Source organism: Sceloporus undulatus, chromosome 10 (assembly GCF_019175285.1).
Source record: "Sceloporus undulatus isolate JIND9_A2432 ecotype Alabama chromosome 10, SceUnd_v1.1, whole genome shotgun sequence".
Classification (NCBI taxonomy): Eukaryota; Metazoa; Chordata; class Lepidosauria; order Squamata; family Phrynosomatidae; genus Sceloporus; species Sceloporus undulatus.
In genome coordinates, this window is record NC_056531.1 from 16,437,748 (window position 1) to 16,449,545 (window position 11,798).

At 42.4% G+C, this 11,798-nt stretch overlaps 1 protein-coding gene across 1 annotated transcript in view; it reads right to left on the reverse strand.

The window, feature by feature from the left end:
- TMEM59L (transmembrane protein 59 like) overlaps window positions 1-11,798 on the reverse strand; it is a 23,338-nt gene that overhangs the window by 10,346 nt on the left and 1,194 nt on the right. Inside the window, exons 2-4 of the mRNA XM_042441914.1 lie at window positions 6,594-6,699; window positions 4,943-5,037; window positions 1,302-1,458 (exon numbers count right to left, since the gene is read on the reverse strand). Of these exons, the coding sequence (XP_042297848.1) occupies window positions 1,302-1,458; window positions 4,943-5,037; window positions 6,594-6,699 (358 nt within the window). The remainder of the gene's footprint in view (window positions 1-1,301; window positions 1,459-4,942; window positions 5,038-6,593; window positions 6,700-11,798) is intronic.

Below are 11,798 nucleotides of genomic sequence, written 5' to 3' on the forward strand. Positions count from 1 at the left end.
AATGGCTGGGATTTAAATGTTGTGTGTTTTAAATTATAAAGTTTGTATTTTTAGCATGTTACATTTTAATTCATGACTGCTTAAACTTTTTAAATTGTTGAATTGGTTTTTTTAATTTTATATTTATACATTTTAATGTTATTATACTGTTTTTAAATTGTATTGTTTTTTTTACTTTGCTGTTAGCTGCTTTGAGTCCTTATGTTGGGAGAAAGGCGGGATTAAGAAAAGAAAACAACAACAACAACAACAACAAGACTGATTTGGCAGAAGTGAAAATACAGATTTAGGGGCTGTACAGATTGAGAGAAAGGGGTGGATGGAGGCCGCAGCAGACAAGCACCATGGTCTCCAGGAACCCTAAAAAGAACCAGTTCCCAGCAAGTGCAGGGTGCCATTGGTGTGCTCACGCGCAACGATGACATCTGCATGACACCGTCCGTGCTGTTTGGGCCCCGCGTGGACATCATCATTGTGCACCCCGTATGGACGCCCAGTCCTACATAACCCTTATTTCGGCCCCAGACCAACGCAAAGTGCAGGTCTGTACCAGGTTTATGTCAAAATGAAGGACACGTAATTTCTGTATAAAATTATGCATCTGCTTTGAAGAGCAGTTTTAGATTGTTTGTAGTGATGCCCATCTGCTTGCATTTGTTTGAATTGCATGTTACTGTATTATATTGCATTATTTGTTTGTACTATATGGTAGAATCATAGAATCGTAGAGTTGGAAGAGACCACAAGGGCCATCCAGTCCAACCCCCTTCTGCCATGCAGGAAGTCTAAATCAAAGCACCCCCATTGACAGATGGCCATCCAGCCTCTGCTTAAAAACCTCCAAGGAAGGAGACTCCACTATAATCTCCAAGAAAGGAGTGTGTTACACTGTTGAACAGCCCTTACTGTCGGGAAGTTCCTTCTAATGTTGAGCTGGAATCTCTTTTCCTGTAGCTTGCATCCATTGCTCCGGATCCTAGTCTCTGGAGCAGCAGACAACAAGTTAGCTCCCTCCTCAAAACTTGTGATTGAATTGTTTATGCACAAGGTGTGTGTGTGTGTGTGTGAAAAAAGAACTACAACTATAACTATCACCAGCCCTGATCAGCATGGTGAAGATTCATAGGAATACAGTCCATGAACATTGGAAGTCCACAAGCTGCCTAGCCTATTTCTAAGCTGATCATTTGCAGGGGATTGCCCTGCTCCAGCCATCACACTAATTTTTTTGGCTTCATTTCCTATCTGCTTCCCCAGTTTCTCTCCCCTCTCCCCACACCCTTCCATTGCCCAGAGGTTACCAAAACTCACCTGGAACACCATGACTTTCCCATCATCTGCTTGAAGGTAGAAAGTCCACGTGGAGGAAATGAAACTCTGTGCAGAGCTGACAATATCGTTGCAAAAATTGGATACCAGGTCAAAGACAGAGGACAAACCAAGTTTTGAATCCTGGGCCTGAAAAATGACAAAGAACATGGGTGGCCCTAAGGAGGAGAGGAAGAGTGAGGAGGAAGAAAGAGATTACGATGACCAAGGACAATACAGGTATACCTCAGTTCCTGGGCATTTCGTTTTAACAGAAATTTGGGTACCAGTGGCAGGAATAACATGGAAAGAATTGGGAGAGGTACCTGCACCACAAAAAAGTAGAGCGGTTCAACAAACCCTTTATCCAAAACAAGCAACAAGCTCAGGTGAAATGAAATAACCAGATCATGTAAGCCTTCTATAAGTAAACAATAATGTTTCAAAACTTCTAGAGACCATTTGGAGGCTTCTTGCAAAATGCTTTGAGGGTTGAATTATTTATTTCATCAGCCTCCACTTTTCTTATCATTTCCACTTTAGTGGCCAAGATTTTGAATTTTTTTTAGCATATTTGGGGGGGGGGGGGGAGCTGCTGAAGCAAGCTTATTTGCACCCCTCTTTTCTCTGTTTTGCTGTTGAAGTATGCTTAGTAAGGGATTCTAGCAGTTGCTGCTTACTTTGCCTGTTAACAAGAACACACAACTACAGTAGGACAGACTTTGGGAGACCGTACACACACTGATGTCAATATGGAATATGTTACGCTGTCACTATTGAGTTTAAAGATGGATTTAAACTGCAATTGTTTTTACAGTGTTCATTTACAATTGGGCCCATGGAGTCCAAGGAGGCAGTATCACAACACAGCACATCAAAATGTATCCTGGAAATGTTAAAACACAAACAAATACTATATATTCCATCATACCTAGGTGTATGAGAGACTGGCTGAAGGCCAGCCAGTGAGTTTATGATGCACTCAGGACTAGAACGCTAATAATATCCTGTGTTTCATTCTAAGACTCATACTCAGGGACAGACATCATCAAATACAGTCTTCCTCAAGTCCCAATCCAGGCTTTGTGGCTCCACAGAATGTCATGCCCCCTTCCCAGGACACAACTGATGTGTGGTTTTCCATGGAATCATAGAGTTGGAAGACACCACAAGAGTCATTTATTCCAACCCCTTCCATGCAGAAAGAGCAACCTAAGGCACTCCAGAAAGATGCCCATCCAACCTCTGTTTAAAAACCTGTAACCCTTTTACAAAGCAGTACATTCCACTGCTGAACAGCTCTTATTGTCAAGTAGTTCTTCCTAATGTTTACGTGGAACCTCTTCATCTTCTACTGGTGTATTTTCAAATTCTGTTCTAAATATTTAAAATCTCGACTGGCTTTATTGTTACTAGTATTTGTCTGATTCTTATTTTCTTACCATCAAGGAGTTCTTCCAAATATCTAGATGAAATAGCTGTTCTTATCGTTTGAATCCATCGGTTTTTTGTTCTAATCTGCTGGTTTCCCAGCTTTTGTGAGATTCCCCCCCCCCCCATTCTGGAACAAGCATTCAGAAGCATTCTGGAAATGCTGTTCTAAGCCTCTGTTACTAGCACTGGGGGCTTTAAGCTAAAATAGGATGGTATTTTAGGTCTCATAACTTTTGCCTTTAGCAGAAATGCAAATGCCCCTCTCCCCGCATCAATGCACTTGCCAAGATCTTCTCTGAATCTGAATTTGGTCCTGAGTTAAAAGAGGTTCCTCACCTATATTCTAATCACTACACCCTCCTTCTTGTCTCTGATGCCCACCCACACTTTCCAGACCTTTTTTTAATATGGGAAAGGCTGCACTGCCATGCAAGCCATTCCCACACACTCAGACTTTCTGTCTCTAGGAACAGGTGTAAAGTGAAGTCACTGGCACACAAAGTATTCCCAGCCCTGGGCTTCTGCTCACTCTCTTCCTGAATGTTCAGAAGATGGGTGTCTTGTCCCCTTTCTGTCCCTGCAACGCCACCAACCATTCCTCTCTGATCCTCTTCAAAAAAATGCTCCTCTTCTGCCCGACCTGGTCTCCTTCACATCTCTACAACTGTAGCACTTTATAGCACTTTAACTGCACCATACAGGATTTGCTTTTTGGTTAAGTATTTTGTATTCTTTGCCAGAGTGAACTGAGAGTCAATGTGGTGTAGTGGTTTGGGTACTGAACCAGGACTCTGGGATGTACTAGTGTCTGAATATTGAGGAGGGAGCAAGCTTGTTTTCTGCTGCTCCAGAGAACAGGACACAGAGCAATGGATGCAAACTGCAAGAAAAGAGATTCCACCTCAACACTAGGAGGAACTTCTTGACAGTTAGGGCTGTTTGACAGTGGAATACACTTCCTCGAAGAGTGGTGGAGTCTCCTTCCTTGGAGGTTTTTAAACAGAGGCTGGATGGGCATCTGTCGGGGATGCTTTGACTGGGAGTTCCTGCATGGCAGAATGGGGTTGAACTGGATGGCCCTTGCGGTCTCTTCCAACTCTAGGATTCTATGATTCTATGAATGCTCACTCGGATATGCAAATCCATTGCATGACCTTGAGCAAGTCACATTCTCTCAGCCTCTGAGGAAGAAAATGGCAAACGTCGTCTGAACGAACCTAGCCAGGAAAAGCTAAAGAAAGGATCACTATAGGTCAAAGTCCACTTTGAAGCACTGGGAACTGTCATGGTGTATGATTTAAGTGTTGGTTCAAAGCACTGTGCAGCTGTGGAAGCCCACTGGGTGACCCTGGGCAAGTCATACTGTCTCAGTCTCAGTCTCAGAAGAAGACCATGACAAAACTCCTCTGAATAAATCTTGGCAAGAAAACACAATTTTTAAGAACCAGTATGGTACAGTGGTTTGAGTGTTGTCTTATAAAAGTAGTTTTCGAACAGTGGGGTGGAACCTGGGGGGGGGGTTGCTGAAGGGTGTGTGTGTTTGTGTGTGTGTGCATGCAAGATTTGGAGGCCCTCCCTCCTCTTCTCAAACATTTTTATGTGTAAAATTTACACATGTATTGCCTTAAATACTTACTGAAACAAAACTGCTCTAATTTGAACAATGTTATTTCCTTCTAAAATGTCATATAGTACACATGACATCTGCATTTAGATGTACAGTGTGGTCCCAAAGGTAAAAAGTTTGAGTAACACTGGCGTAGAACTCTGGAAGGCCAGGGTTTGCATCTTCATTGAGCCATACAAACTATGACCTTTGGCAAGCCACACTCTCTCAGCTTCAGAGGAGAGCAATGGCAAATCCCCTGTGAATAAATTTTGCCAAGAAAACCCTGTGATAAGTTCACCAAAAGTCAAAAGTGACCCGAAGGCCGATAACAACAACAAAGCAAGAGAGTGCTAGTATCTCACCAAACTACAAGTCCCAGGACTCCACAGGATATAGGCAGGGTAATCATAAAAGTGTTATAATTGGTTAATGTGAAACTCATTTGTAATCAGAATTTAATACCTATTTCTATCTCTGGTACCAAATTTTCTGTTAAAAGAAACAATGCCCAGGAACACATCAACTTTATTAACTGAGGTATACTCTTGTTTTCTGTTTCATCTTCTGTGTCAGAAGACACGAAACCGTTACCTTTTCTTCCATACTTTCTGTCACTGGCAACTGTGTCCTGCATCCCAACATACAACCAAATTGTTCCTCTCCACCCATGTAAGCTTCCATGCAGGCTTCAGTGTCCGAGACAGACAGATAGAAAGACAGAAAGAGAGAGAAAGGAGGAGGAGGAGAAAAAGAAGAAGAAGAAACAGTTGGGTATAAGTTTTGAAATTAATGATTAATTAATGTATTGTTATTAATCAATCACTTTAATTATAAAAGAGCTGTGTGTGGCCCTCGAACACCACTTTCTATCACCTCCACCAAAGCCCCACCACCACTAAACCACAATTTTTAACGGACAATTAAGATATAAACATTTCAAATAATTGGTGGGCTGAATTTCTATTCAACCTTTACACATGTGAGAGGAGATAGTCCATAAGGGGAAAGAGAAAAACTGACCATCAGCCCCTACACAAATACCCATTCGATTCATACAGTTGAGTTATCATCTCTCAGCCTGAAAGGGCCCCAAAGCCAATGCACAATGGACAGAAGCACGATACAAAACTTTTAATACATACTGGTAAAAACATTATCTAAAAACAAGCCTCAACTAATTTCTTTAAAAACAGATTTTAAAGACACGTACTGTTAACAAAGCCAGAGTAGCCACACCTAAGGAATGGAGGTCATATGAAACATTGCAGTCTTAGCTGCCCCCTGGAAGCATAGAAAGGATGGGGCCTGCCTTCCCGCCTTTGGGAATAAGTTGCACAGCTACAGGCTGTTCATGCTGCAAGGGCCCCATCTTATGCACTCAGCAGCTAGGAAATTGGGAATTTGAAAGCTGCTGCTGGACTAGGAAATTTTGAAATGTGAAATGTCCTGCTGGACAAATTCTGAGGATACTATAAGCACCTCAAAAGAGTGAATCGAACCTGAAGTGAAGCAAAGATGAACAAGCTGAGATTGTCCTACTTGGAAACATAATGAGATGATACAACACACAATGGAAATGAAAACTATGTTGGGTAAAGTGGAAGGCATCAGAAAAAAAAGATGACACCATTACAGGTAGATTGATTCAATAAAGGAAGCCATGGCTGTCCTGAGATGGCAACACTGAAACTATCTTGATATAGTGGCTTGCACACTGTACTATGACTCTGAGAAACCAGAGTTTCAACCCCTGGCCAAGTCACACTCTCTTAACCTCAGAGGAAGGCAAAGGCAAACCCCTTCTGAACAAATCTTGCCAAGAATTCCTCAGGATAGGTTCACCTTAGGGTCTTGGAAATTACTTGGAGTGTAAGCAACACTTTCCAACCTGGAGCTTGTAAAGTAAGCTTGCAGTAACCGATGACATGAATTTAACATCATCAGAGCAAAGACCCCCAAAATCTCTTTTCCATCTATTTGCCTACTTTTGGAAGATGTGATGCGGGGAGGTGGGAGAGGGCAAACATGGTGTCAGCACCTGTACTTTGCATTATCTCATGCTGTCTGTGGGAATCTGTAGCAGAAGCTCCGAAAAACACCAGAGAGATGACAACGCTAAGTAGAAAAGGTGCTCTGGATAGTGTAACTGAGCAGGAAGTGTGTCTGTTTGGGGAAGGGGAAAGTGTTAAAATCAGGGAGGATGACAGGAAGCCTGAGGAAGGACACGCAGATGCTCTCTTACCTGATTCACACTCTGCTCTGGTTGCATTCAGCTCGGCAGTGGCATCCACAAAATGACAGATGGAAAACAGCCGGCAGCCCCGGTAACAAGCATTTAGAACGGCGTCCTGGGGGTGTCAAAGGAAAGGAGAAAGGAAATGAGTTTGGGGAAGGAAGAATTTTTTTTAAAAGATATTTTTATTAAGAGCTTACACACTAGAATGATAGAATCATAGAGTTGGAAAGGACTGCAAGAGCCATCCAGTCCAACCCCATTCTGCTATGCAGGAACTCTCCATCAAAGCATCCCCATTGACAGATGGCCATCCAGCCTCTGCTTAAAGGCCTCCAAGGAAGGAGACTCCACTAGACTCCGAGAAAGGAGTGTGTTCCACTGTTGAACAGCCCTTACTGTCAGGATGTTCCTCCTAATGTTGAGGTGGAATCTCTTTTCCTGTAGCTTGCATCCCCATACCCACCATCCCTACCACAGAGAACATCCCATGTTTCAAAGTATATTCAGACAATACTACCAAAAATGGTGTCCAAAAAGTGGTTATCATGATAGCTTCCAGAACATCATGTGGCTCAATAGTGGGTCGCTGAACCACATGAATGTTCATATCATATATGCTATAAATGGATGTACTTTTCACTTACGTTATAAACCAGTGGCCCCCAAACTGTGTTCCTTAAGAGGATTTTGGACTTCAGCTCCCAGAATCCCAGACTATTGGCCAACATGGCTGAGGCTTCTGGGAGCTGAAGTCCAAAATCTCTTAAAGGGCACTGTTTGGGGACCACTGTTATAAACGAATGCCATGGAGTCTTAAGTAACTTTGGGCAAGGAGGAATTTGTGTGTCAGTTTCTCTAACAATGCAACAATCCTGAGAAGATATGAATCACTAGAAAAGATGATAATGCTTGGTAAGGCAAACATCAGGAGGAAAAGAAGACGACTACATTCCAGGTGGATAGACTCAACCCAGGAAGCCACAGCCCTGAATCTGTGAGAGCTGAGCAGGGCTGTTGATGAGAGGGTAGCTTGGAGGTCTCTCATTCATAAGGCAGACATAAGTTGAAGTCTTTGAGTTAGATTTTCAAAGTTAGATTTGTTAAATGACATAAACTATATTTGTTCACAGGAGGTTTGTCATGACCATCTTCTGAGGCTGAGAGAGTGGGACTTGCCCAGGTTCACTCAGTGGCTTTCCATGGTTGAGAGTGGATTCAAACCCTGGTCTCCTGTACTCTTAGTCCAACACTCAAACCAGTACATCATGCTCTGCGCCCAATGTCTTTGCTGAAATACTTTCAAGATGCGGCAGGTGGGTGGTGAATGGTGAATCTGTACCTCTTTCTGGGTTCTAAGGGACAAACTATAACTGAATTTTGCGAACAAAATCGCAATGTCCCAATATATATATTTAACAATACAACAAATTATATATTAAATGTGACACTGTGCCAAAAGTTTCATGCACCCCACGAAGTGCCAATGCAAGTCTCTTTTGCCTGTGCTGCTCAGTTGTACGGCAACATTTGGATGCCACTCTCAAATACCTTATTCAAAGTCAAAAGGGCCCAATGGTTATTGCTGGCAACTGCGTCTCCTCTCCAGCTCTTCCTCAAACCTAGTGAAAACAGCCCCTTCTTTAGGGTTTCCCTACCCACTGGACCAAATACACAGAAGTTACAAATCAACTCCAAGTTTAAAGTTTAAAGCTAAGTTTAAAGGGGCTCTCCAAGGTGCTGAACCTACCTGGGGGAAAGGGTTCAGTGCCTTGGAGAGATCAGTTTAAGTTTGTATTCAAATCTGGAGTGGATTCCCTACTTCAATGACACAAGACCCACTAGTTGCCCGTGTTTCCAAGGGGTGGAAAGGTTATGAAATTTGCTTCCCTTGGCTATAATACCATCCAACAACAGCGAACAAGGCTGTCACATCTTCTGCAGAACAGACCTTTGGACGTTGGAAGGCATCTGTTAAATCTACAAATTCAAAATCCATGTTTGGATGCTTTGTCTATTTCTCATGGAGGGTAACCGAGATACAGAGCCATTGATTTGTACTTTGTATTTTCACTATGTAAAGGACTGTGTAAATTGACAGCACTATATAAACAAACTTTAATAATAATAATAATAATAATAATAATAATAATAAGCAATGGTGGAGGCAGGCGGAAGGAAAAGTGGGTGGGTACAAAAAGGAATAAGTCTAAAACATGTATTCCTTTAGGTTCCACCCTACTTTTTCTACACTGTACTGTTTAATAATGTCTGATCTATCATATACAGGGCCAGTCCTGCCATGAAGCAGAGCAATACAGTGCAGTTGAACCTCAAAGTTTCCAGCTTGACTTTTGCGGATTTGATTTATTTGATTCATATGTTCTCTCTAGGAATCTCTAGGTTCTCCAGCACAACTCTGCCAGAAGTTGACCACAGAGTTATGCTGGAGAACCTAGGCCAGTGATGGTGAACCTTTTAGAGGCCGAGTGCCCAAATTGCAACCCCAAACCCACTTATTTATTGCAAAGTGCCATGTCCCTCTGGCTTTCCAGTAACAAACTCTGGCAAACTCTGTGCTGGGGGGACGGCACAGGTGCCCACAGAGAGGGCTCTGAGTGCCACCTCTGGCATGCGTGCCATAGGTTCGCCATCACTGACCTAGACTTTCCTAGAGAAAACACTTCTGTAGGCATTTGTAGGTCCTTCAGCCTGATTCTGTGATCAACCTCTGGCAGATGTTGACCACAGAGTTGCACTGGAGGACTTGGAGATTTTGAGAGAGGTGTTCTCTTAAGTAAAAATAATAGTTGTGGTTATTTTTTTATTGGTGGTTTTTACACATTTACCCCTAACCCCAGCAAATGTGGAGCTACCATTGTACCTCAAACAGCATATGCTGGGAGGTAGCAGCTGTATACTCAGTAGCCTGCTCCAGCTGCCATCTTACTCTCTGCCTCAGGTGGCAAAATGTCTTGAGTTGGTCCTAATCTGAATAGGACAGTGGTTGCATTACTGTAATATAAGGTCTCTTAAAAGCAAAATACTTGATCAATAACAGACAAACAGTAAGTACGGTGGGTGTATCCCCTGGGATTTGGTTCCAGGACCCCACATCCATGGGTGCTCAAGTCCCATTGAATACAATGGCATAGTTAAATAGTGCCCCTTTTGTAAAACAGCAAATCAAGTTTGATTTCTGGAATTTATAATTTTTAAAAATACTTTCAAGGCATGGATGGTTGAATCCACGGATAAAGAATCCATGGATATGAAGAGCTGGCTGTATTGTTACTCCTGATTTTCCAAAACTAGAAACTGAACAAACTTAGCAGAAGGCAGAGATGATAAAGGTAACAGCTTTGAATCTTGCCTCTGATCTGAAAATGGGAGAATATTGGACTCTGGGGTGTTGGACTCTTGATGGACTCCAAATCCCATCAGCCTCAGCCAAGTCAGGAATGACAGGAGATGGAGTCCAACAACATTCAGAGGGCCAGGACCTGATTTGAAGACAAATCGGGTAAGAAAATCACAAAAACTCTGCCTTGGATATGACATACATAAATATACCTTACTGGGTTATTGTTAAATACCTAATACCAAGATAGCATTAGGATTTAAAGTTCGGAAGCTTTGCCAACGTCCAGCAAGAAGCAAATAACCTGAAAGAGTGGGAGGTATATAATATATGTACAAAAGTGTACTAGACACTACTGTTGTCATTACTCTTGCTGATGTATCTCCCAGTCCTAAATAATCTCTTGTCTAGCAGCTCTTGAAGCAAGGCCCTGCGGAGACACCGATGTACAAATGGTGCCAACATTTCGTTCTGTGAAGCCAATGACCAAGTAGAGTCAAGGAGAAGGAGAAAAAGACCATTTTCTCATCTCCATGCCAGCCCTTGGATTCCAAAATACTAAAGCAGCCGATCATAAGTGTTCTAGAAGAGTTTATCACGGTGCTCCATCGGCGCAGCATTTAGACACTCTGCGCCAAAGGAGCGCCAAAAAGCCGCTGCCGCTGCAGCAAGGGCGCCTTTTGCTGGCACTAAAAGGAGCGCCGTTTTGCCATTCTTTTCCACGCTGGATCGGGGCTGCGATGTGCAGTTGCCGCAGCCCTGATCCGGTGTGGAGCCCCTAAATTGCTCCCCAATAACCCTCCAACTCCTTCCTCCTATATAAGCTATAACAATTAAAACAACAAACAATAAACACAAACCAAATCAGCACAACTAAAGAGACACTGTAACTGACTTCCAACTTCTCAAACCTAAGGATAATAACACACAATATAAGTACAATACAATACAAAAGACGAAATACAGAGAGCCATCAGTGGTACATTGTTCATCCCTCTCTCTCTTGATCAATGTATCTATTGTTTTATTTAGTTACTCAATGTATATTTGCTGCCAGAGGACCCTATTAAAAGCGGGAAATAAAAGATTCTATCTATCTATCTATCTATCTATCTATCTATCTATCTATCTTGCATATAGCCACACACAGAGAGATTCACAAATTGTGGATATATTGCTTGTTTCTCTCTGTCAAATATCTGAAATAGTATTACAAAATAATATATGTGTGTGTATGTATGAACACACACATATATACACACACATACAGATATACACACATGTGTATGCGCGCGCACACACACACATCTGCATGCATATACAGTGGACCCTCCACATCCGCTGGGGTTCGGGGCACAGGACCCCCATGAAAGTGGGAAAATCGTGACTAACGAAACCACTATTTCCTTAGCAGAGAGGACACCTGTTTAAGAATCTAGGTCCTCCAGAGCAACTCTATGGCCAATATCTATGGTCAACCTAGAATTGTGCTGGAGGACCTACAAATGCCTAGAGAAGTGTCCTCTCTAGGAATTTCTAGGTCCTTCAATGCAACTTTTAGCAGAAGCTGACCACAGAGTTGCGCTGGAGGACCTAGAGATTCCTAGAGAGGACATACTGATCAAATCCATGAATAATCAAAGCCGCAAATGTGGAGGACTGACTGTACATGCGCACGCACACACACACACACACTCACACATATAGACACACACACACATATATATTCACACACATGTATATACACACATATAGACACACACACATGTATATACACACACGTATATACACACAGACACACACACTATATATATTCACACACATGTATATACACACATATAGACACACACACA